At 43.7% G+C, this 27,445-nt stretch overlaps 1 protein-coding gene across 1 annotated transcript in view; it reads left to right on the top strand.

Moving 5' to 3' along the window:
* The window catches only part of LOC145412518 (uncharacterized), a 491,890-nt gene that overhangs the window by 65,794 nt on the left and 398,651 nt on the right, over positions 1-27,445 (top strand). Inside the window, exons 6-8 of the mRNA XM_080282412.1 lie at positions 1,906-2,106; positions 21,767-21,885; positions 26,989-27,143. Coding sequence (XP_080138538.1) covers positions 1,906-2,106; positions 21,767-21,885; positions 26,989-27,143 — 475 coding nt within the window. The remainder of the gene's footprint in view (positions 1-1,905; positions 2,107-21,766; positions 21,886-26,988; positions 27,144-27,445) is intronic.

Below are 27,445 nucleotides of genomic sequence, written 5' to 3'. Positions count from 1 at the left end.
ATGATTTCCTGTAACTCAAGATACCATATACAACGCTGAGTGGGAACCAAATAGTCAAATAATGAAGGGATGTGGAGCCTGCTTTGGTGCCTTTGTTTACTGGGTGGTAACCTTATAGCCAAATAATAGGGTGATGTGGAACCTACTATGGTGACCCTTTTAACTGGGTGGAGAGATGCAAGTGTAGTGTCCATGAAGGAGCCAGACCACACTAGTCTTCACACCTCACTGGCAAAGTGCTGTTAGCCACATAGGAACATCAGTTCGCTGCACAGTACGGCCCTGCAGGGGCAGTTACTTGCCTGCGGTTGATGGATCTTCTCGATCAGGCAGACTAGGGTCGCACAGCTGCAACAATAACTGTATGTTAGCCCCTAAATTACTTAGCTCGATGATCAACGTTTTTTCACAATGTTTTAAATGGACGAGGAACGTCGATTGTGCAACTCCCACAAAAAACTGGCAGCAGCTTGCTCCACCCTGGCTGTGGCATAGATGGCTTCTGACCAATCAGAACTAAGTGTTGCACTTGCGGGAGGGAGGATCCAGGCCTGTACCCAGAGGGCGGGAAATGTACCTCCCACATCCTTCTTGCTGCAACCCTCCACCCCACTACGTTGTTACTACCTTACCTCCCTCCTTTCTAACCACCACCACCACCCCTCCCACACCCTCCTCATTCACCCTCCACCCCTCTGATGTGGATCCCACCCCCTAAGTCATCTGGGGGGAGGGTATATCCCCCTGACCCTCCTTCCACGTCCCTGTACTCCACTGGGGCCCTTCCTTTGTGTCTTGTGGTGGTCTCCTCCCATCCCTCCATCCCTATGCACCCCCTTCTGGCTTTACCACCTTCCACCCCCAAGTATGAGGTCCCACTTCTCCCTGGGCCTCGAATATTTTGTGTGATTTTTACACTTTATGGTGCGTGTTTTGAATAATTAATTGTGCTTGATTGGTGACTTTGCATATAGACACGCACACCACAATTACTTTATGCTTTTTTTTTGGGGGGGGGGGAAGGGGAATCCTTGTTACCTGCCTGCTTTACCTGCCTGTGGATATAATTGTGTACGTGTTAGAGATTATAGCATATTTTCTTCATTCTCATGTATTTCTTTGTACATTTTATGTGTCTGAACACTCCTTATCACTTGTTTATAGTTTCATCTCAACTGGCAGGAAAAGTAAGTAAAAATAATTTAGGCTATTTTGCCAAGAAATTTTATTTTCTTGAGCTAGATTTGACAGCTCGGAGGGGAAGGGAGGTATGGGGAGGGAAGAGGAGGGGAGGGTAATTTTTACCATTTATCATATTTTTTTTGGGGGGGGGGGTTATGACCATTTTATTTTTTTCTAAGCACTTAACAATGGTTTATAACATCTGTGCACACCAAAAAATATTGATTTTGGTGATTCTTTTATGTATTTTTGAGAAGAAAAGAGTGTGAGCGGTGTATTTTTTGCACGGACCGCAAACTGGGTAACCATTATGAAATTTGGTGAGCCATAGCTCGGTAACTGGTGGGGTTTGCCTTTTCATGTGTGTAAATTCAAGCTCTATAAATTGGGCATAAAACTTTAAACCTTTGAGAAAGTCGAAAAATGGGCATGTTTTTGCATTCTGGGGGGTTGTTGAGGCTGGACAATTGCTTACCAGAGGAATTAACTAAGTTTTTATGAAGTGCCTGGCAGTGCAGAGTGATCAAAGGAATCTGAAACTCTGTCATAATTTTTTGAGCAACTGTACATAAGTGAGATTTTATACTTGCTCTTCCATCCTCTGACTGAACTAAACTGAAACTGGGATTCTGACTTTAGTAGTTGCTGGACTCATGAACTGTGTCAGTGTGGCAACTGTTGAATCTGACTTACCCTAATGTGTCCACTGTTCCTTTCTTCTAGGCCGGGACATGTGTGTGGCATGTGTTGTCTAGGTGAGCATAGTCAGTTGGGACAGGGCGATCTCCTGCGACATGACCCGACGCCTGGTTACATCCTACCAGAGAAGATAGTCTCACCAGCAGAGGATACTGTAAGTGTCTCTCTTCAGCATCAGGAGTCACCTGCTACAAAGAAACTGAAGACAGGACATGCAGCACTTAAGTGAGTTTAACCAAGAGCCACTTATTATTGTTTCCCTTTTGCCTTTCATTTCCATGTCATATCTGTTACACCTTTGGACAAAGACACTATGCCATGGTGTTAAAGATACTTTGTGACATGAACTCTTGGTGTGTACTGCAATGATTTTTTTCTGTGCTGTAATGCTGTTGAATACCACTGCCACTGCCACCTCTGCCACACAAAATTGCTACCTTGATGTCATCGTTTTTATTCACACCTAAGGATAGGGTGAGATAGGGTTAAGAGAGCAAGAAAAAGCCTGATAGATGGAAAACTATTAATAGTTAGCCCAATTACAGTAAATGGGCAAAGCTGTCAGCTACTCTCCATTCAAGCCATGAAATTCTTACTACACTTCATATGGCCACCTTTCCACAATTACATGCTTTCCGGTACCTGCTAGTTTGGGTCAGCCTGATGATTCACATCTCTGGATAAAAACAGCATTGCTAGATCTGTGTTATTGACTCATACAAAATTCTTCCAGCCAGTTTAATCCTGTCAGTTCTTTAGTCTCATCAAGCTCCATACTTTGCTTTCTCATTCATTTACAGTCATCCCTTAACATTCGGGAGGGTTAGGTAACAGAGACCTCCGCTAATGTTAAAAATCTGTGGATATCTGCTGCCTCCCCTTAAAAACACCTCTGGACCCCCCATTTCCTTAAATAACTAAAGAAAAACCCTATGTGCATGTTTACAATCACTTTATTTAATACAAGAACACAACCATCCATTCATCCATCCATCTTCCAATCCCACATTGCCCCATGAGGAGCGTAGGACCCAGGGGCTAGGCAGTTGGTCCTGACATTTAAGATGAGAGTGGCCAGCCTCACTCATCCCTGAGTGGCATTACATGAGCAATCAACCCCAACCACTCCTTGGATATAAACCTTCACTGGCTCAGTACGATTGGAGCGCAATAATTACCCACTAAACCACCAGGCGCCAAAATTTGGTTATATGGTTACCACCCAGCGTAGTAAATGGTTTCCTGGTGCACAGGAAACCATTAGGCTTGTCACTCAGTGTAGAGTCACCCACAGGCTGAAGGAAGTGGAAAGAATGAAGGAAAGAAAGACAGAAGAGGGAGTGTCAAGTCACCCACAGGCAGAAGGACAAGGAAAGAATGAAGGAATGACAGAAGAGAACGGAAGGAAAGAAGGATCGAGAGGAAAGTGCAGACACCTGAGAGCAGCACTACATCGAGTGAGTGGATGGTGAGCGCCCCCACCTACCACAAAAGAACACTAAACAACTACTTTATTTAATACAAGAATACTAAAACTTGAAAATAATGAATAGTGTACTACTGCATGGCCTCTTCTGACAACTGTGTTCATCCCAGCTCCCTTCAAAATGAGGAGTGTTACAGTTTATTTCATTCACTGGATAATGCCATTACTGTACTAAAACAGCCACGAACTATGCCTGGGATAATGTTACAGTACCAGCAGAGTTCAGTGAGAAAATTTTTTTTTTCTGTAGTCATTCGCAGATATTCAGAACCGTGAATGTTAAAACCGCGAATGTTAAGGGATGTCTGTATTTACCATATCTGTTCATTTTCCTCTTGGCCTGCCAAGTCTCATCCCACCTTCAGACTCACTCAGGTACACCCTTTTTCCCACCCTGTTCACACCCATTCTCTTCATGTGACCATACCTTTTAAGCGCACACTTTTCAGCTCTGGTGTTAAGCGTACACTGTTCAGCACTGGTGTCCGCAGACTTTCTTACTTCCAGCTCAAGTTGTATTTAAACTCACTAGATAATTGGCTAAGATAAAACAGTGACTGCTTCATCCACCAGATCAACCATTACGCACTTCACTCCAGACAGACATGAATCTCACACTCACCCATCTTTGCCTCTTTAACCAACAACTCCCACAGGAAAGACACCCCGTAATTACAGGCCTTACTTCTGACATATACATTCTTTTCTTATTATTTTACCCCTTCAAGCACCATAAGTTTTCTGTAATTTTGTGAGACATGATCAGAGAAAATGCCATGAAGGCAGCCTGGACCCATGTACAAAGGAAAACATTCCTATGGACTTTTTTTTGCCCCCAAAATTGGTTATACAGTATTGGTATAAATTGAATACCATCATCCTGTCAGTTCTTGGGGGAGTGTACTTTCTGACCACCATGTGGTGTTTTCCAAAGTAGTGCTTCTAAGTGCTGTCAAGGCATCGAGTTTATGAGATGTCTGTGCACTGACTTCACTTAACCCTTCTGCACACATTGACGTAAAATGAGTCAAAATGGTGTTAGGCTGAGGAGTAACAGATGACTCACTTTGCATCATTATCAGTGTTGGTCTGAAGGGATGCCAATTAGGCAATTTTGGACAAAAAATATTCACCAAAAAATAAATTTTTGCGTGAAGTGCGTCTATCTTTGGTATGTCATAGGGGAGGGTTTCTGTTTCAAGGCCAACAATCTCAGAAACAATAGTTGGCTTTCTCTCTCTCTTTTTTTTTTTTTTTGGGGGGGGGGGGGGGGGGTTTTATTGCGATTTACTAAAAAACTATTGGTTTTATCAAAATTCCAAAGACAAGTGACAGCTCATGAAATTCTGCATATAGACCTATGCATAGCTCTTGCGTGGTGTGGGTAAAATATTGCAGTAGGGTGTTGGAAGTTATTTTCGCTGTGGAACAACATCAATCTCACTGCATTACAGTACTTTGACTGTACTTTTACTCATCAGGTTTGTGCATTTTTATTACCTTATCATATTGTATAAACATCAGTAAGAATTATGGTATACAATTTATACCAGTACTATATAACCAGTTTCTAGGGCAAATAACATCCATGGGAATGTTTTCCTTTGTAGTCGGGTCCAGGCTGCCCTCGTGGCATTTTCACTGATCATGTCCCACAAACTTACAGAAAATTTATGGTGCATGGCGGGGGGGAGGGGTTAAGTAATAAGAAAAGAATGTATACAGGTTTGTTAAAGGAAGACCTGTAATTATGGGGTGTCCTTCCTGTGGGATTTGTTGGTTAAAGAGGGAAACATGGGTGAGTGTGAGAATCATGTCTGTCTGGAGTAAAGAGGGTAGTGGTTGATCTGGTGGATGAAGCAGTCACTGTTTTATCTTAGCCAATTATTTAGTGAGTTTAAATACAGCTTGAGCTGGAAGTAAGAAAGTCTGCGGACACCAGAGCTGAACAGTGTATGCTTAACACCAGAGCTGAAAAGTGTACGCCTAGAAGGTATGGTCACATGAAGAGAATGGGTGTGAACAGGGTGGGAAAAATGGTGTACCTGAGTGAGTCTGAAGGTGGGATGAGACTTGGTAGGCCAAAAGGAAAATGGACAGATATGGTAAATAAATGAATGAGAAAGCAAAGTATGGAGCTTGATGAGACTAAAGAACTGACGGGATTAAGTTGGTTGGCTGGAAGGATTTTGTATGAGTCAGTGACATGGATCTAGCAATGCTGTTTTTATCCAGAGATGTGAGTCATCAGGCTGGCCCAAATTAACAGGTACTGTAAAGCATGTAATTGTGGAAAGGTGTCCGTATGAGGTGGAGTAAGAATTTCATGGCTTGAATGGGGAGTAGCTGACAGCTTTGCCCATTTACTGAAATTGGGCTAACTTTTAATGGAGCTAGGAGGATGTGAGGTGTTACTAATTGTAATGCTAGTTGTTCAGTGACTTTGAAGGAGGTACAGAGGAATGTGATTAGGCGGTGTGAGGAAGGCAGCATGGGGTCTTTGTTGGGTTTGGGGGGTATTGATGATAGTACCATGCTTCCAGGTGTTGGGTGTTTTGTTGTGTGAGTAGCTGTAGTTTGATGTGTTGGTGAGTTCTTGTATGCTTTGTGGTCCAAGATGTTTAAGGTGTATGTTGCTTATGTTGTCTGGGCCAAAGGCAGATGAGTTCTTGTGGTTGCTAATGATGTACTTTTTTCTGGTTGAAAGTGAAACATGCGAAGTCTGGGTCTGTGGGGAACTGTCTCTTTTGTCGGATGACACGTTGATCGTTGCAGTGGTGGTGTAGATGACTGACGTGTGAAATGTGATTGATGAGAGTGTTTGGTTTTTGTTTGTTTGAGGGTATGGTGTCTGTTGATGTGATGGCAGTGTGTTATTGTGTAGTGTTTCTGCTGGAGAATGTGATTCTGTTTGGTGTTTTGTAGAGTTTGTAGGTACAAATGTTTGAAGATAATTACAGTAATCGCTCCAAGATGTGATGTAATAGAGCCAAGGGCATGTCCAGGACTTGGATTTGTCCAGGACTTGGGAAAATGCCCCCTGGACAGGAACTTATGGACCTTAACACAACCTTACTTTGAAAACCACCTAAATAACTCCCTACCGGACCTGCAGAGCACCTGTTTAAGACCCTATTCACACAAATAACGGACAGAAACCATGAAATAAAAGGAACCAGAGAATGAGGAATTAGATGTGAGTATGGAAAATATTTAGCAGGGTACAGGGTACTTACAACATGTCCGTGGCCATCGTGAAGATTAACCTGCCTTCTCTCAGACTCTGACAGTACGAAGGTGCACCTGAAGCACGTGCAGTAATCCAGTGTTGCACTGCACTTAATCTTTTGCACTCTGAATTCTAATTCCTTAACACTGCACATTCTTTTTCTACTTGCGCTGCACTTGAAACTCACCATTGTTGCACTTTAATCCTTGGCACTCTGAATTCTAATTTCTCAACACTGCACATTTTGTTCTTAACACTTCACAACACTGTAAATTCCCATGTGGTCCAGCGGTGAGTTTTTGTTGTTTATTCGCTGTATCCGAGAGTAGGTGTTGCAGGTGGCCAAGGGGCGCATTGCTGGGACATGGTGGACTACCCACTGCAGACAACTCTGAAGATAGCCGCAAACTCTTGTCGAGTGGAGACTCCACCTTGGCTGATTTGCTGGGCTGTGGCTGGGAGGTGGAAGGCATGTCTTCATGAGGCATTGGCATGGAGCCAGGGCTGGGCACAATGGGGATCACGGGCTCCGAGAAGCAGACAAGACCAGCCACTTTCCAGAGTCTTGATAGAGACTTCACTCCATGCACTGGCCCAGTTGTAGATGGCTGACTTGAGGTTGTAGCAGCAAAGGTTTTCCACAGTCCGCTGGCCTCGCATGTCCCGTTCCTCCCTGCACTCCTTCTCGTCCTTGAGAACACCAATCACCTTGTCCAGGAACTTCCAATGGTACAACCTCTTTGTTGCCACGATCACTCCTTGGTCCATTGGTTGGATGAGAGCAGTAGTGTTAGGCGGCAGAAACAAGCACCTAATGCAGCCATTCTCAGCCACCAACTCCTTGTTGGACAGATGCACAGGTACATTGTCCAAGAGAAGGAGAGACTTTACCTGGTCACGTGGGATTACCAATATGTTTGTCTGATAGTGGATGACCTCTTTGATGAAGTGCTGGTGAAACCAATCTTTGAAGGTCTTCGCTGTGAACCAGGCTTTCACAGAATGGTACCAAACAACAGGAAGGACATAATCAACCCATGAAGGCACCGAGACTGCTTTGCACAGGCTTGAGCTGGTGCATGCCATTAGCATTGGCCCAACACAAAGCAGATATTCACTGCTTGGAGAGCTTGTGTCCAGGCACACACTTCTCTGTCTCCTCTGCTAGGGTGTTTGTGAGTGGCAAACGATAGAAAAGACCAGTTTCGTCAGCATTGTAGACTTGACCGCAAGTGAGGCCCTCCCTGTCGATCAAGCTCTTCACCTTCTGTCGAAACTCTTCTACTTCGTCCTTGTTGGCGTCCAAAGCTTTGCCATGGGCCTTGTGGTTGGTAAGTCCATGTCGTAACTTGAAAGTGAAGAGCCACCCTTCGGATGCTTTGAAGTCTGGGGTGTTGTGTAGCATTGCAAACTTTTCAGCAGCAGTCTTCAGCTCTGTACCACGCACCAGCACACCAGCAGCACGTTATTCACAATACCAAATCATTATGGAGCGGTCGATTTCTGCAAACCTGGGAGGGTACATAATCTTCCTCTGAACACTGCGTTTGGTCTCTGATGCGAAATCAGGCATGTACTGAGTGAGTTTGTCCAGGGATTTCTTGATATCGAACAAGGTAGAACTGGCCAGGTTGAATTCTCAGAGGATACGGGAGGTTGACCATCCCCCGTCCACCATATTCAATATCTCCCTCTCCTTCTCAAGAGTCAGAACCACTCGTTTCCTCGTCTTGGGTATCAGGGCCATCGTCACACACTTGAGCAACAGGCAGCAGAGGAACAGCAGGGCCTGCAGCAAGTAGGGCACCACCACAAAAGCAAGCACGTGGGTGGCCATGGTGACTAGTGTGCAGTCACAATGGTAGGTAGGCGGGAAATGGGGAGGAGGCAGGGGCGCTCTGCCAGACGTTGGAGAAACTATGCACCAAAACACTGCTGTTCATCGCTGCATGGAAAACATGCCTCCCCCCCCCCCCAAGACCCAAGCCCAAAATGTGCGAGACTTGGGGTGACTGAGACTTGGGCATCCAGGTCTTAAAAGGCTTACTGTATTCCAATTTAGTGTTTGCTGCTCTGATATTGTTTATTTGAGTGTTGAGTGCATGTATTTGTTGTGCAGTGTCTTATGTATAGGGTGCTGGGGAGTGTTGCAGTGTGTCGCGTTGACTGATGAGACCTTGAATTTCTGGTGTGAAGTTGGCGGTATGTCTCTTTCTGTTGCCTCTAGGAACGTGTATTTCGTCTGCATTTTGAATAATTGTATTGAAAGTTTGCCCAGCGGTGTTGATATTTGTGATAGGTGTACTGTTTAACCCGCCGCGTGCCGGCTGTTTTTAGCCCTAGGGGTCACCCTAGTGCCGGCCATTTTTCGACTTTTTTTTTTGGGGGGGGGGCTAAAATGATAGATTTTGTTGTGGAAACAACTAATTTCGCCATTAAAATGCTCACCAAGGCTCAGAAACAGGTTTTAATGAGTCCTGCTTACTCGTGTACAGGTATAGCTGCTCTCTCGCGCTCACCACGTACGTGAGAGAAAGCCGTTTCCTGTGTAAGATATACTCAGGTATTTATGCTGGGAAGGTTTAACAATGTTCAGTACTCTTTTCTGATTACTTATTACTTCAAAATCTATCACAATTTGGATGTCTTTCTCACTGTGAATGCATTATCTTACACTTACTTGAAGATAGGTACAACCTGACTTAATTACATACAGTCTTGGCACTTCCAAGAAGGTATTTACAACTTGACTTCACTATATAGTCCTTACACTTACAAGAAAATATTTACAACTTACACTTACATGAAAATATTTACATAATGCCTTCACTATGTACAGAACTGGGTGAGGCACACAGGCAGAGTGAGGCAGAGTGAGCGTGAGGGGGGGATCGAGTGAGAGTAGGGCCTTGATAGCCTGGGGGACGGCAGAGGAACAGTTACCTTACATCCCTGCCAATGTTTACCTGCAAATCTTGAAAAATGCAGTCACAGTGAATTTTTTTATTTTAAACCGTTTTAAAACGGCACTGGCATACGGCAGGTTAATATTTCATAGTGTTGTTCTGTTTCAGTTGTGAGGGCCTCCCAGTTGGCTCTCTCCTAATTAGTGTGTGTGTGTGTGTGTGTGTGTGTCTGTGTGTCTGTGTGTCTGTGTGTGTCTGTGTCTGTGGCCAGCTGGGGTGATTCTGGTTTTGGTAGTGATGATTGGGAGGTGGTCAGAGCCAAGGGTTTTGACCACTTTCCAGGATGTGTGGCCAAAGTTTAGGGAGCAAAAAGTGATGACTGGGGATGATGGTAGGAAGAGGGTTTGGTGTGGGGTAAGGGTATGGTGATGGAGACTGTTGAGGATGAAAAGATTATCTGTTAGGGATTGAAGTACCAGTCCTCTGTCTGTGTCTGGGTTGTTGACATGCCAAGGTGACACCTTGACATCAAAATCACCACCCAGGTTGATTTTGGGTATGTTAGTGATGTGGTGTATATGAGGAGAATAATTGTGTGGTACTGTGGGGGATGACGGGGGGAATGTATGTATTGGCGATTGTTATGTGTGATTTGTTGCCAGTGCGTGTTTTAATTGAATGTATTTCTGTTTTGGTGTCATGTGGGGGGAGAAGTGATTTTGTGTGTGCACTAGTACTTGAAGAGTTGATGGATTGGTTTACCAGGGTGATGAGTCCACTACCACCGCTGTCGGCTTGGTCTTGTCTGATGATGGTGAAGTTACGAATATAGGTGTTTTTTGTGTTAGCATAGTTTTGTTTCTTGTAAGTTGGGAATGGGTATATTTTGTTGTGTGATGATTTGTTTTAGTTCTTGTTTTTTGGTGTTTGTTCCATCTATGTTTATTTGAAGAATGCTAATATTGTGTGTATGCTGTCTGTTGGTGCTGCAGCACGGGGTGGAAGTGGGGGGTGTGGGTGGAGGAGAAGGGATAGGAGAAGGTTGTGACAGTGATAAAGGTTGGGGTGGATTAGATTGAGGTGGAATGGGAGGGGTTGGGGGATTTGGTGGTGTGGGAAGGATTGGTGGGTTAGGCTGAGGAGATGTGGAGTGAGTGAGAGAGGGGCTGGTGAGGGGGGGGTTAGAGGGTGGGAAGAAGGAGTATAAGGAGCAGGTCCAGGTGTTTGTGTAATGTTCTTTGGGTGCAAATGTTGTGCAGGTGAAATGGGTCCAGTTCTTGCAGGAACTGCACTGAACTGAACTCTTTGTCTGTTGACTCGAATTGATGAGTTTTGAGCATGTTGGAGATGTGTATTTGTTGATGGGTCCTGGATTGCTTTCAATGTCACCGGCTAGAAGAAGTCTTTGAGAAATGACCACTGGAGAGTCATTTCTCGGTGTAAAAAAAACGATGTTGTTGTGTGTCTTGTGTTGAGAGACGTGGCACTTGCCCGGGCGACTGAAGCCACTCCCAGGTTCTCAGGCCCCGTGAGGGGCCAGGGGGGTTTGCAGTAGTATCATTGCAATGTTCTGAACGTAAGAAATTATCAGGAAAAAAATACTGGTATATATTTATTGCTTTATCAGAGATCAGTTTTCGGGGGTATGAGATAGAAGAAGGCATACTGAAACATGGGTATGCATATTTCTAGATCACTGTGTATCATACTTTAGCTGGACGAAGTATTCCTTCAAATAAAGTGTGGGAAATTAAATTTTAATAGATCTCAGGTATGTCTCATTCAGAGCTACATTCTCTGTTCAGGTAAGCTGCTGTTTATGGGTTAAACTCCTTTACCAGGTGATAGGTGGTGGCAGCCAGCTACCTTGTCCTGCATCTTCATCTTCTTTTTCTTTGGCTGCCCTCCTCATATCCTGTTTCTCCTTTCCTTCTTGTCACTTTATTATTATTTTTTCCACCTCAGGTGGCAGTACACTGCATGACAAGCCAAATGGTTTTCTGTGACCCAGGAAACCATTTACACTGCTGGGTGGTAACCATATTGCCAAATAACTGGGTGACATGGAACTTTTTTTTTTTTTTTTCCCTCCTGACTCTGGGCATAGGCTTCAGGGCCTATGTCTCAGGGGCAGTAGCCTATCCCAAGGCCCAGTAGTTCTCCTACACCTCCACATGTCACCAGTTCAACACTAACACCCACCATCCATATTGAATACATGCTAGGGCTGTCTCATACAGGACTGGTGTATTGGTATTAGCGGGGTATTTTTACGACATGTCGGCGGGTCATCTGGTAGATCAGGAAAGTCTGCTTCTTATGAAATTCAAATCCTTAAACCGTTCCCTGCCCCAGGCGGGATTCAAACCTGGGTCCATCAGGACTGCAAGCTGCCTCTCTACTGATTCAGCCACCGCCTCCCCATACCCCTGTTACCTGGATGGAGATGCAAGTGTGTTCTCCCTCCTGGAGTGAAGCCTCCACACTTCCCAGTTCCTTGCTGCAGCAAGGCGCTCTCTGCCACAGAGGAACATGATTTGCTGCATGGGATGGCTCTACAGGGGTAGTTACTTGCCTATGGTTGATGGGTCTGCTCAGCCAGACAGACCAAGGCTGATCAGCAAAGCAGAGGGAGTTTGACCCTGTGCAGTTTGCCATAAGGGTGTGGGAAGTAACTCCATCTTTTGCTGTGTTTGTGATAAGTTGGTGCATAAAGAGATGTTGTGGTATTAGAGGCTGGCTGTGAAATAATGCTGATATTGTGTGTGTGGTCTGTTTGTGAGAGCATGTAGGGATTGATGGGCATGAAAGAATTGTCGTTGCTGGAGATCCTGTTCAGCATATGGAGGAGTTTTGCAACTTGGGGGACATGCTGTGTGGTGGAGGTGGGGCTGGAGCTGGCACTGTGGCTAGGGTAATGAGAGGTTAGAGGAAGTTCAGGGTGCTGTTGCCTCTCCTGACATTGAGAGGGCTCTTCGTCTGTGCTAATTGGTCATTGTATGCAGCATATGTTAGGAGTGTGAAGCTGTATGGTAGTGAGACCTGGGTAGTAGAGGAGGAGGATATTCGTAAGCTTTAACATAAAGAACTGATGTCTGTGTCATTTTGGCACTGTGAATTGGAAGACTTTTGATAGTCTTTGATTTTCTTGGAATGGTTATTGCTTCCATGACCAAGAGCCATTCAAGCGTGCTTTGTGCATTGCAGAGATTATACTCTTGAGGATGGTGACATATATTCCTTCCTTGTACCCTCTGGCCAGACAAATGCAAAAAAGTCCTTGATTCAGCCATGCCCATTCCAATGCTGTGCACAGTAAGGAACTGGCTTTCAGAGGATATTAGTACTGATTGATCCTTGAATAACATGCTGTGTGTGTTCCTGCCTGGAATTGTGTTAATTCAAACAAAAAAATTCATTTCAGGTTCTCTGAACTCTCCTTTTTTAGTCCTTCCTGCTCCTTCTTTAACCTGTTCAAAAAAACTCTCAGGTGACTATTTCTTCCCTTCTTCCCTTCTCATTTTTGCTCTGATGGTTCTGTGGCAGTTTCATGTATGGATGGAACTGCCCAAATATCTCAGACTCTGCTCTGGATGAGTATGATGCTACCTCCCAACACCTTCCCTCACCAAAAGATGCATTTGCTGTCCTCACTGTTTCAATATTAATAAGGTGTTTGGGCCTGATGGAGTTCCTTTTGTTGTTCTCAAGAAATGTGCTTCAGTGCTGATGCCTTACTTTGATAAACTCTCTGGCTTTTGTCAACTTACAGTATACCTTTCCTTCATGCCAGAAGTTTGATCTCATGCAGCCTTTCATGAAGAAGGTGATTGCTTTCAGCCCTCAAACTAACACCCATTTGCTTCAGTATCTTGTGCTACCTCCCATCACCTTCCCTCACCAAAAGATGCATTTGCTGTCCTCACTGTTTCAATATTAATAGGGTGTTTGGCCCTGATGGAGTCCCTTTCGTTGTTCTCAAGAAATGTGCTTCAGTGCTGATGCCTTACTTAGATAAACTCTCTGGCTTTTGTCAACTTACAGTATACCTTTCCTTCATGCTGGAAGTTTTCCCTCATGCAGCCTTTCATGAAGAAGGGTGATTGCTTTCAGCCCTCAAACTATCGCCCATTTGCTTCAGTATCTTGTCTTTGGCTGTATCCTTCATAGGAAGATTTTGTAGCCTCATTCCTCTCACAGCCTTCTTTCTGAGTGCCAGTATGGGTTCTGCTGAGAATGCCCCACTGAATTTCTTTTCATCTTCCTTTACAGTTCTTGGTCATCCTCTTTTCGGGCCTTTGGTGAAACCTTTGCCACTGCATTTGACAATTCAGAGGCTTTCATCCAAGTCTGGCATGAATGTTTAATTTCCAGACCTCCCTCTTGTGGATTCTGTCCTGTCTGTGCCTTAATCTTTAGCTTCCATACTGGTCATTATATAGTTGATACTGTTGATGATCACTGTTCCTGTTTTTAGTTGTGGTGTTCCTCAGGGTTCTGCCCTGTCATTATGCCTCGTCCATCTTTTCGTCAGTGATCTGACCTGCACGACCAGTCCAACCCACTCATATACAGTAATCCCTCCAATATCCGATGTAAAAGAGCCAAAGGCATGTCCGGATTTTGTTTTTGCCAGGAATTGGGAAAATGCCTCCTGGGCAGGTACATATGAACCCTATCCCAGCCTAACTCAGAAAACCACCTACATAACTCCCTGTCGGACATGCATAGCAACCTATTTAAGACCCTGTTTGCATAAATAGCGGACAGAAAGCATGAAATAAATGAAAAGGAACCAGAGAATGAGGATTTAGAGGTATGGAAAATATTTAGCTGTATCCAGGGTACTTACAACACATGCATGGCTTTCACGAAGGGTAACTTGCCTCCTCTCAGATTCTTACCTTTAGCATCCTGTGTTTCAAAAGTTTTCACGTCAATTCTTATAGAATAATTTGAAAGCATCTTTCCTATCACAACCTTCTTTCTGATCGTCAGTGTGGGTTCCGTCAGGGACGCTCTACTGGCGATCTTCTCACCTACCTTTCAGACTCCTGGGGGCGGATTCTGAAAGGTGTCTGGGTTATGAGAAAATCTGCGAGAACTTTTGCGATGTGCATACGAGGTTTTGATAAGTGGTATTCTGGAGAGTGTTGTACGACAATCTTAAGACCAACACCAGGTTGCGCCAGGGCAAGTGTTGGCCAATCAAGGAGCGGAAAGTTTCTCTATTTAAACCTGAGTAACCAATCACAGTACACCGGAGTATGGCGTCATAGTGGTAGCAGATGATGTTTCCACACCGCCAGTCATAATTTCTAAGAGAGTATTGAAGCAGTGGAAGACCACCAAAATATTATGTACAGAAGGGCAGTGAACTTCTCTGAGGAAGAAATAAGTGCACTGATTCATTATTTTTTTCGACATTGTGTCATGTAGGCTATCACCATATTTTAGATGAGTTTCTTCTTAACAGTGGCTTGTTTAATCGAATTTTTGTGAACATTGTATCAATAGGCTATAATTTGTTTGTAGTAAAGGCAATATTGGCCGACAATGCTAGTTTTACCACATGTCGAAGTAGTACTTGCTCCGTTATAGTATTCTGGCATCGTCTACGATGGTCTGCTGCCACTTGTACTTATTATTTTTTGAAAAATCGCCACAGTTGTATGCACTTAAGGATTAATTGATGCATGATTTAATTCTCAGGATTTGAGGGATGTTTGAGCTACAACATTTGTAAAAATAGGTGAGTTATAAGGCTTACGATGTACTTAGGGCTGCCCCTCACATGGCGCAACTCTACGAGGAGAATTGACACCGCCGCATAGGGTTTTTGCTCGTTTTCTAAGGCTCCAGAATATGCACTTAAGTGAAAAGTTGCTCTTACGCCCAAAGATGGTGGATTTGCGAGGATTTTTGAGCTTTCAGAATCCGCCCCCTGGTCATCCTCCTTTCGGACTTTGGCAAAAGCTTTGCCATTGCACTTGACATCTCAAAGGCTTTCGATCGAGTCTGGTATAAATCTTTAATTTCCAGACTGCCCTTTTACAGTTTCTCTGATACAGGAGTTAACCAATACTCTTTGTTGTTCATGATTCGGAAGAGGTCAGCTGTGGATCTGTCTTCCTCATTCTTCACATCCCTCTGCCTGTGTCTGATCCTTTAAATGCAACCTGTCTAGATATTGTGAGTTTTGCTTTTTTTTTATTTTTTTTTATTTTTTTTTATTTTTTTTTTTTTTTAGGAAAGAACAGTTTTTTTAATGCAAGCTTTTAGCCTTTGGTTATTTCTTCTTTGCATAATAATAGAAGACCATTTTTGTACACCAGATTTAAGATGCTTCACCCTTCACTATTCATTACTGACCTCATCACTATCCAAAACTCAGGTTTTACATCTCATTACACCTTGCATATACAGTATTCTGTAGATACCGAACATCCATGGAGACATCACACAACCTGAAATCATCCCAACACTGATCTCAGCCTACACACTTTAATGTCCACTAACCCATACACAGGCTTCACAACCATCGTAAAGACAACAGCATTCAGCAAGTTTCCATCACACAAAACCTTCCTTGATGCCTCAGGTTTACTTTTTTGTACACTTTTCCTAGATTCATTAGTGCCAAAAGTATCCTATAATTCTTTTTGCAAGCTCTCTCCATTGTGTCTCATTGCAGCCACATATTCCCATCAGTCCAGTTCGTCAGTCACCAGACCTTCTGATTTATTCCATACCTGCTGTATGGTAATTCTTCCGTATACCTTTCATACAGTATTGAACAGACACTACCATCATAATTTTTGCACTCACTTTGATCGTCATAGTTTTTTGTACAGGGGTTCAGTCACTGCCATTTTTCTTTTTGCTGGTAATGTTCCACTCAGCCAAACTTTCTTACATATTTCCAACAAAAGTTATACCTTTGTATATTATACCTCTAGATGCGATACCTTGACATAACGATGGAGATAGAAATACCACCATACCTTGCCTAACAATGGCAAAACCACAGTTTAATGATGGGTTTTTATTTTTTTAAAACCAATTTTGATGATATTTTAGACTAAAATTGTGTGTCTAGGTTGATTTATAGACTGTTTTTAGACTTAGATTAATGTGTTTCAGCCATAGGTGGGTGATTAATGTGTTTTAGTCATAGGAGGGGTGAACATTGTCAATTTGGGTTACAGTTTACTTACCCCCCCTGGGGGTAGGGGGGTTTGTCAAGAATACTCCCCCAGTATCCCTGCTTGTCGTAAAAGGCGACTAAAAGGGTTGGCGGAGGGTTAGTGCCCCTCCCCGGAAAACAACTAACTAAAAAAACAAACAATAAGCCTCGGACAAGGACTGACCAAACGTTGACGACCAAGGACCGGACAAAGGACATTGCAATTGGAACGTGGAATGTAAGGGGAGCAAATGATGAGGTGAAAGAGAGAGAGATTGTCCAGGTGCTTGAGGATGCGAAAGTGGATGTATGTGGAATAACTGAAACAAAATGGAGAGGAGAAAGTGTGAGAGAATGGGAGTATGGATGGGGTATATGTGCTGGAGTAGGTGAGAATGAGAGGGCAAAGGAAGGAGTATGTATAGTTGTGAGTAAAAGATGGAAGAGGAGCATAAGACAGTATGGATCAGTTGGATCAAGGATTGTGTGGGTAAAGTTGAAAGTTGGAATACAAATGTGGGCGATTGTCTGTGTGTATGCGCCAACGCAAGATCGTGCTAGAAGAGTGAGAGAAGAGTTCTGGACAAATGTAGAAGTGTGCATGGAAAAGTTTGGAAGGAATGATAGAGTGTTTTTGATTGGTGATATGAATGGTAAAGTTGGGAATGTGAAGGTGGATGGAATAGTTGGTGAGTGGGGTGTGCCTGCTGAGATAGATGAGAATGGAAGTGCGTTAGTGGACATTTGTGCTGGGAGGGGGTTGGTGATAGCCAATACCCTCTTCAGGCATAAAATGATCCACAGGTATACATGGCGAGTGGTGAGAAGGGTGGGTGGTGAATTGAGTGAAAGGAAGGCAATGATTGATTATGTGTGTGTGGATGAAAGGATGCGAAGATGTATATTGGATACAAGAGTTTATAGAGGTTGGGGGATTGGACTTTCTGACCACTACTTGGTGGTGGCCAGAGTTAAAGTTCAAGTAAGATGGAGGAATAGAAGAAGGGAAAGACGAGAGGAAGGAGTAGTTGCAAGGAGAGTGGAAAGGTTACAAGAGGATGAGAAAAAGGCAGAGTATAAGAGAGAAGTGGAGGAACGATTGGGCAAATATGAGTTGGAGCAGATGGGGGACGTGGAAGGTGTGTGTAGAATATTTACAGAAGAAATATGTACAGCATGTGATGTGGTGTGTGGAAGGAAGAGAAGACGGAGGGGGGTGCAAGGAACAGCGTGGTGGACTGAAGAGGTGAAACGGGCTGTGGCACAAAAGAAGAAAGCATATAATGAATGGATGAGAAATAGGGGCGTGGAAGAAGTTGAGAGGCGGAAGAGAGAGTTATATGTAGAAAGAAAGAGAGAGGTGAAAAGATTAGTAAGAGAGTAAGAAGAGACTGGATGAGGAATTTGGAAGGAATTTGAGTGTAAAGTGGAGGGACTGTAAGAAAATGTTCTGGAAAGAGGTGAAAAGAGTAAGACAGGGTGGAAGTGAAGTTAGCAGGGGAGTGAAAGATAAAAATGGTAGATTACTAGTGGAGAAGGGAGAAAAAGTGAGCAGATGGAGAGAACACTTTAAGGAATTGTTGAACGTAGAGGATGGAAGTAATGCGAGTATAAGTGGCTGGGGAATGCCTGGAAGAAGAAGGGAGGTGAGAAGACAGGAAGAAATCAGTAGGATAGAAGTTGTGGAAGCAATGAAGAAAGTTAAATCAGGGAAAGCCCCAGGAATTGATGGAGTGTGTGGTGAAATGCTGAAGCATGGGGGAGAGATAGTAGTAGAATGGATGTGGAAGATGTGCAGATTGGCCTGGGAGGAAGGTAGAGTCCCGGAGGATTGGAAGTCAGGTATAATTATTCCCTTGTACAAAGGAAAAGGGGAAAAAGAAGTGTGTGGTAATCACAGGGGCATTTGTCTTCTTAGTATAATAGGAAAAGTGTATGGTAGGATACTTATTGACAGAGTTAGAGAAAGAACAGAGAAATTAGTTGGAGAAGAACAGGGAGGCTTTAGGAAGGGAAGAGGTTGTGTAGATCAGATATTCATTCTCAGATCTTTAGTGGAAAAGCTTCTAGAGAAGGGAAAGAAGTTGTATGCGGCGTTCATGGATTTGGAGAAAGCATATGACAGGGTGGATAGACTAGGATTGTGGAAAGTGTTAAGAATATATGGAATAGATGGGAAGTTGTTGAATGCTGTGAAGAGTATGTACGATGGTGCGAAGGCTGCAGTGCGTGTGGATGGTGAACTAAGTGAATTTTTCTCTTTGAAAGTTGGGTTGAAACAGGGATGTGTCATGTCTCCGTGGTTGTTCAATCTGTACATGGATGGGGTAATAAAAGAGGTACAAGGTAGGGTAGTGGATGTTGGAGTGGCCCTGGTGAGAGAGGATAGTGTTTGGAAACTCCCTGTACTGTTGTTTGCAGATGATACCGTGTTGTTGAGTGAAGACGAAGGGGAGCTGCAAGGCTTGGTGGATGAGTTTGAGAGAGTGTGTAAGAAACGGAATCTAAAGGTGAATGTAGGGAAGAGTAAAGTGATGGTCTTTGAGAGAGGTGAAGTCAGTGAATGTACAGCGAGGTTGGATGGTGAGAAATTGGAAAATGTGAGTACGTTTAAGTACTTGGGTAGTGTGATGAGTAAGGATGGTGGTTTGGAGGGTGAAGTGCTTGAAAGGGTACAGCAGGGAAGAAAGGTTGCTGGTTCTTTGAAAGCAGTGATAAGAAACAGGGAAGTGAGCATGGAAGTGAAAAAGTTACTACATGACAGTATTGTGATACCAACTCTAACGTACGGAAGTGAAGCTTGGAGGTTGTTGGAAGGACACAAGTCAAGAGTGAGAGCCGTGGAAATGAGTTATTTAAGAGGAGCCTGTGGAGTCACATGGAGAGATAGGCTGACGAATGAGGATATAAAGGAGCGTTGTGGTGTTGATGTGGATGTGATAGGAAGCGTTATGAGGAACACACTGAGGTGGTTTGGCCATGTGGAGAGGATGGAAGGTCAAAGACTGACGAAGAGAGTGTATGTGAGTGAGGTGGAGGGGGAAAGAGGGAGGGGGGAGGCCGAGGATGAGGTGGAGAGATGGGGTGGAGAGGTATATGATAGAGGGGGGTGTGAGTTGGGAGCAGGGGAGTGAAATGGCGGGGGACAGGGCGACTTGGAGGCGATTTGTTTGTGGCCACCCCAAACGGGATTGAGGCGTCTGGCAATAGATAGATAGATAGACTTATATTTGACAATTTTCATATTTTATGTGTTAGTTTTAGTGAGTTATTTACAGGTATTTGGCATAGGTTAGCTTCTTTTACAGCTGTTAGGCCATTTAGATTGACTTGTTTTTGGACTCATTTGGGTGGGTTTAGGACTTGGTTGGGGGGGAAACCCAAGGCTCAAAAATGCATCCCTATACTTTACATGTTAAATCTACCCCGAGATAAGATGACTCGCCTAATGATGGGTTTTCACTTAACCAGTTGTATCGTTAAACCGGGGTATACCTGTACATCATCCCACTCTCTTCACTGCAGTTAATAATCTTTGCATACACCTCATCAGAGCCTACTGCTGCTTCATTTCCACTGCCAACAAAGTTGGAGGGGGTTACAATTCACCCACTTATCCATTTGTTGTTTGCTTCTCCACAAGATATCAGAAAACGATATTGATGGACTTCAGTGAAATTTTTTGCATGTGTGGTTCATGGGCCAAAGAAGAGTTTATTAAATTTTTTGAAGGTCAGAGTTGTCTGGTGTAGGCACTGGTGGAGGCATGCACTCTTCAAGTCTTGGCCCATTGATATATTTTTAAAATTACTGTTACTGTATTTTTTTTTTTTTTTCAATGCCACCCGCCCATCTTTAAATACCCTAATTTTGGAGAGGGGAAGAAAGGTAGCATCATAAGAGGAATATGATACCATTGTTGAAGCTCCTTATGAAGAGCCATGCATGATATTTCTATGTGCAGTATTTTCTCAATATAATTGGATTTGTGCAATAAAATTATGGCATTGCTGGCCCTAATGAATGAGGGTGAGATTTGGAAGCTTCCGGTGTTGCTGTTTGCTGATGATGCAGTATTGTTGAGTGAAGATGAATGGGAGTTGCAAGGTTTGGTGAATGAATTTGGGACAGTGTGTAGGAGGAGGAAGCTGAAAGTTAATGTAAACAAAAGTAAAGTTATGGTGTTTGAGAGGAATGAAGTCACAGAGTGTGCAGTGAGGTTGGATGGTGAGGATATGGAGAATGTGAGTGCATTCAAGTACTTGGGTAGTGTGATGAGTAAGGATGGAACTTTGGGGGATGAAGTACGTGAAAGGGTACAGCAGGGAAGGAAGGTTGTTGGTACGCTGAAAGCAGTGATGGGAAATAGGGAGGTGAGTATGGAAGTTAAGAAGTCACTGCATGATGGCATTGTGATCCCTACCCTGATGTATGGAGGCGAGGCGTGGACCTTGCAAGAGGGGAACAAGTCAAGAGTGAGAGCAGTGGAAATGAGTTACTTGAGAGGAGCATGTGGAGTGATGTGGAGGGACAGGTTGACGAATGAAGAAGTGAAGGAACGTTGTGGGGTGGATGTGGATGTGGTTGAGAAGATTAGGAGAAATACACTGAGGTGGTTTGGACATGTGGAGAGTATGGAGAATGAAAGACTGACTAAGAGGGTGTATGTAGGTGAGGTGGAGGGAGGGAGAGAGAGGGGTAGACCGAGGATGAGGTGGAGGGATGGAGTTGAGAGGTATATGAGGGAGGGGGGGGGTGAGTTGGGGGGAGGGTAGTTAAATGGTGGGTGACAGAGTGACTTGGAGGCATTTTGTCTGCGGCCACCCTTTGCGGGATTAGAGCGTCGGGCTATAGATAGATAGATAGATAGCAGTGCATGTGGGTTTGATAACCCAAGATTTGACTGGACGTTCTTCAGTCATTTCTTTGTCATCTACCAATGTGACTCTGGTTGCCTGGCCTTAGACCCCAACAGCACATAAATAATGTAATGGGACTATTGTTTTTTTGCTCATTCTATTTTTTAGGTAGGTTAAGGCAGATGATGATCATCTTCTTATGGTAGTCTGATGTTTCAGGGAAAAAGGCAAGTCTCCAAGGAAGCAAGTTGGTGAAGCACTGCCTGAACCTGTTGAAGAACTTTCCCTAGTGGGCCATACAGAGCAACCTAGTATCTCCACTTTGTTTGAAACTACAGGTCAGTCAGTTACTTAGGAGGAATTGGTGAAATATCTCACTGGCTGTTATTTTTATTATTAAAAAAAAAGCCTGGATAACTTGTCTTTGCCAAGAAAACTGAATATTAGGTACTTCAATTTTACACATGTTCATTTTGTATATCCCTAAACATATCATGATTTTGTACAGTATTGTTGAGTTTTACTGGAGAAAGGAGTTAATGTAGTGCAGCAGACCCTTGTTTTGCATGGTTAGTGTATCCTTGAAGACTGCCATACAAATTATTCTTTAAAAAACACTATTTGGCTACTGTGGTGGATGGAATCCCCCAATTTTCCCATTCTCCCTTTTTTTTGCCCCTCTTGAAAGTGTTAATTGACCAGACATGTGCATAAAAGTACTTTGATCATCATTAGGCATAAGAAATAGTCGTCCTCCTCATCATCATCATCCGGACCTCCTTTCCCGCCCTAGGGCGGGGTGAGGAGTGGCAATGTCCAGACAGCCCAGATTTGCCCAATCCAATGGGCCTTGCTTCCATTCACACATTATTCAAGCCCACGGAATCCTGGCTTCATCGGATATGCCAAAAACATTCACCAAGTCCTGTAGCTTCACATCAGTGTATCTGATTAAGTCAATCTGGACACTGCCTCATTAGAAAGTGGTGCCAAAACCCTAATCATGCACTTCTCCTCACAACATTCATCCAGCCAGCTCGATCTCTTGTCAGTTCCCTAGCCTCACCGACTTCCAAACCTCTTTCCCTCACACACTCATCCACCATATCTCTCCACCTTCTCCTTGGTTTACCTCACCTCCTCCCTCCTTCAAATTCACTCAGGTATACCTTTTTCAACACTCTTTTGTTATCCATTCTCTCCCCTTGACCATACCATCTCTGTACACTCTCTTCGATTCTGGTGTCCACCAACTTCCTTAATCCACATCTTTCACAAATCACATTATTTTGTATCCTATCGACCCACTGTACTCCACATTCATTCCTCAGTAGTCCCATCTCCACTGCTCTTACTCCTGACTTTTCATTTTCATGCCACACCGTAGTCTTATATCCATATTTTAACTCGTCGCATGCCAGTGCCATTTTAAAACATTCTGACATAATTTTGCGTCCAGTGCCAGTGCTGTTTTAAAACAGTTTAAAATAAAAAAATTCACTGTGACTGCATTTTTCAAGTTTGTGGCTATAAATTGGCAGGCATGTATGGTAACTGTTCCTCTGCCATCCCCCAGGCTGTCAGGGCCTTACACCCACTCGCTTCTCCCCCTCACACTCGGTCTGCCTCACTCTGCCTATGTGCCTCACCCAGTTCTGTACATAGTGAAGGCATTTTGTAAATATTTTCTCGTAAATGTAAGTTGTAAATATTTTCTTGTTAGTGTAAGGACTATATAGTGAAGTCAAGTTGTCAATACCTTCATGTAAGTGCCAGGACTGTACATAATGAAGTCAGGTTGTACCTATCTTCAAGTAAGCGTAAGATAATGCATTCACAGTGAGAAAAACACACAAAGTGTGATAGATTTTGAAGTAATAAGTAATTAGAAAAGTGTGCTGAACATTGCTATACCTTCCCAGCATAAATACCTGAGTATACCTTACATGGAAAACGGCTTCCTCTCAGCTACGAGGTGAGTGTGAGAGAGCGGATATACTTGTATACGAGTATGTAGGACTCAGTAAAACCCATTTCCGAGCTTCGGTAAGCATGTTAATGGTGAAATTCATTGTTTTCACATGAAAATTTATCATTTTTGCCAATAAAAAAAAAGGTCGAGAAATGGCCGGCACGGAGGCGACCCATAGGGCTAAATATAGCTGGCATGCGGCGGGTTAAAGTTGGCACTAGCACTCCTTCATGTAAGCATCATGCAGCTGCAACACTCAAGCCTTTGTTTCTTATCAAGGCCTTCATTGCACCAGCTACCTTTCTTCCTTGTGTCACTCTACTTTCAACTTCTTTTGCACATTTTCCTCTCTTTTCTATCACTGTACCCAGGTACTTGAATTCTCTCACCAATTCCAGTCTCTCTCCATTCACTGTAACATTGCACTGGGAGTCACCTTCTCTCTCGGTAACCATCGCTTTACTCTTTTCTGCATTTACTTTCAAGGTACGACGCTCACAGACATCAGCAAAACTGTGCACTAGCCTACCAAGTTCTTTTCCGTTATTTGCAAGCAGTACTGCATCGTCAGCATACAACATCTTTGAGATATTCCATCCATCACCATTCATTACCAGTGCCTTCCCTCTCTCCATGACTCATGTTTTTACCTCTGTCATCACCCCATCCATATATATATTGAAGAACCATGGGGACATCACACAACCATGTCGCATGCCCACACTGATTGTGAACATTCACTTAGATGGCCCTTAACCTTTACACATGCCTCACTACCATCATTAAAACTCTTGAAGGCACCTAGCAGCTTACCATCTACACCATACATGCGCAAAACTTTCCACAATCCCTCTCTGTCTACTTTGTCATATGCTTTTTCCAGATCCATGAATGCCATAAACACCTAATGGTCCTTCTCACAAGCCCTCTCTGCTACCTGTCTCTCTGCAAATATTTGATCCACCCATCCTCTGCCACTCCTAAAGCCACCCTGTTCATCACTCACTAGGACTTCTGAGATCTCTCCTACTTTCTCTGTAATAATTCTTCCATATACCTTCCTTACAACACTCAGTAAACTTAGGCCATGAAAATTCTTGCACTCACTTTGCTCACCTTTATTTTTGTGCAGGGGTACAATCACAGCCTTTTTCCACTGTGCTGGCACAGTTTCACTCATCCATGCATTCTTACATATCTCCAACATGCACTTCATTCCACTCTTTCCACTACACTTAAGCATCTCTGCATACATCTCATCAGCCTCAGTGGCTTTCCCATTTTTCAGCCGCTTCACAGCGCTCTTCACCTGTGCGAGTGTCACATTCCCTGGCTCTGCATTCCTTCTCTGCACACCCCCAAAACCAATCATGTTTACAGCTGCTCTGCTCTCTCTGTTCCCATTCATCAGGCTTTCAAAATATTCTTTCCATCTGGTCCTTACTTCCTCCCCATGGGTTAATAATCTATCACAAAGATCCTTCACACCATCACATTTCTTTCCGCTTTCACTTCAATATTTCCGCACCTCTTTTCAGAATAACTTCCAATTTTCAGAGTAGTTCGGATTCATTTTTCTTCCAGATCATCATTTACCTCCTTCTTTTTCCTCTTCACTAGTCTCTCTATGTGCTTCTTGCTCTCAGTATATTCAGTTCTGATTTCAATTGAACCCCTGTCTTGTAACCACTTTAGCCACTTTTTCCTCTTTTCCTCCACTGCTCTCTTAACCTGCTTATCCCACCATGCTGTACCTTTCTTCCTTGTTACTCTTGCCACACCACACACCACTTTAGCATTCATAACTAAGCAATCCCTATATGCATTCCACAAGCTGTCCAAATCCGTTTCATTCCAATTCACTGATTTTAACTCGTCCTCTACTTTGATCCTGTAATCTTCTGCCATTTCCTTGATCCTCAGCTTCTCAACTTTCAGAACTTTCAGTCTTTCTCCCTGACAATACTTCTCTGTCCTGAGCCACTTCACTCCTCTCAGCTTGATCTTGCATCCCACAATCATATGATCTTACAGACCTCCACATCGTCCTCTCACGGCCCTCGTATCTGCAGCCATTCCCATTATCGACCCTTCTGCAAGCACGTAATCAATCAGGCTTCTTTCAACACGATCCCCGTTCCCTCTATGCCCTGTATATTTTTGTGCATCTTTGTGTTTGAAATACGAGTTACAAATGCACAACCTCCTCTCCTGACACATATCCGTTAGTAGCTTCCCATTATCATTTTCCTGGTACAAATTTGTCATTTTCTCCTGAACAAATGTATAATGGTAAGAAGTGACCAATAATTGGAATTTTAACTCACCTTGATACTGTGGACGACGACGTGACGGTTATTTGGGGTGGGGGGTTATCTGAGTCTGATGAGCTGGAGGAGGGGGAATGAAAAGTGCCACTAGTCCTTCAAGGGCTGAAACTAGGCCTCAAATCCTCAAAGTCACATCCCCCCTGATTCATCAGAGGCTTGTGTTGCTGAATCTGGTTGTGCATTCCATACAAAATGTTTTGTCACTATACAAGACAGGTTGTGGAAAAGGTTGATAGTGTGGTGTAGAACATGTTTTGTGGAATTAGAGGATGTGCAAACCTAGGATCTACTGTACCTTTAACTCTCTCATACATGAGGGCATGGTAAAAAGTCCAACTTCCACATATGTTATTCCACTGTATCTACTTCACACTTTGGGCATGTCTTTCACATTCCCTCAGTATGCATCATATCAAAGAGACTAATCTGTGGGCAGAGAAACATAACCAGCCTTTCAGTTTAGGACCATCAGCCAGAAGAAAGTGAGAAGATCAACCAGCAGAGGAAAGTGAGAAGAAGTGATGAAATATCGGCATACTTTTTTCCCATTCTGTACAAATACTGTACATACATATCGTGCCGTTGGGTTTTCTAGTTAGGTTCAGCTGTTGTCACTTTTCTCATTCCTTTCCATCACCAGGTGATTCAGTGGCATACTACCCCAGTTAGTGTGAAAGGCACATTGATTTTATTTTTCTTCCCTTAATGGTTTGGGCATGTTGAGAGAATGGAGGATGACAGTTGGATGAAGAAGGTGAGAAGTGAGAGCATTGGGGGTAGGGTTGCAAGAGGTAGACCAAAAAAGACGTGAGACAAGGTTGTAGAGTATGACCTCGAATAATGGACTGAATAGGGAGCCTGCCAGTGATTGAGCAGCATGGAGAGCTGCCATATGGTAATCAAGACTGACACATGCAAGCATGTTGGAGCCATTATAAACAATACAGTGCGAATATACATTTGTGGAAGTATCCTGATGTTGGGAAAATCGACTGGAAAAATGGCAAAGTACTGTACTTGCAGTTAAAATAGTTAAAAATGCTGCCTTGAGAATAATTTGATTTTTACTCAAGCAAGCAGGGCTTCTTAAATGATTTTTTTAATGATTTCTTTGTAACTTACTCCTCTTTTCTTTAAAGGTCACTGCTTTGTGCATTATATGTGTGCTGTGTGGTCGGGCAGTGTTGAGGTAACACCGGAGGAAACACTGTGCTATGTAGATCGTGCTGTTGTTGTTGGTGCAACAACCAGATGCCAGTATTGTCACAAGCTCGGTGCTACCATCCCATGTAAGGTATGTGCAGTGCTATCTATCTATCTATGCCAGACGCCTTAATCCCATATGGGGTGGCCACAAACAAATCGCCTCCACGTTGCCCTGTCCCCCGCCATTTCACTGCCCTGCTCCCAACTCACATCCCCCTCTCTCATATACCTCTCCACTCCATCCGTCCATCTCATCCTCGGTCTCCCCCTCCCTCTCTACCCCTCCACCACACTCACATACACTCTCCTCGTCAGTCTGTCACCCTCCATCCTCTCCACATGGCCTAACTACCTCAGTTTGTTCCTCCTAACGCACCCTATCACATCCAC

This window comes from Coenobita brevimanus, chromosome 93 (assembly GCF_032717465.1).
Source record: "Coenobita brevimanus isolate Jiangsu-jjx chromosome 93, ASM3271746v2, whole genome shotgun sequence".
NCBI lineage: Eukaryota > Metazoa > Arthropoda > Malacostraca > Decapoda > Coenobitidae > Coenobita > Coenobita brevimanus.
Note: the sequence above shows the minus strand (reverse complement) of the source record. Positions and strands in the feature narration are given on the sequence as shown.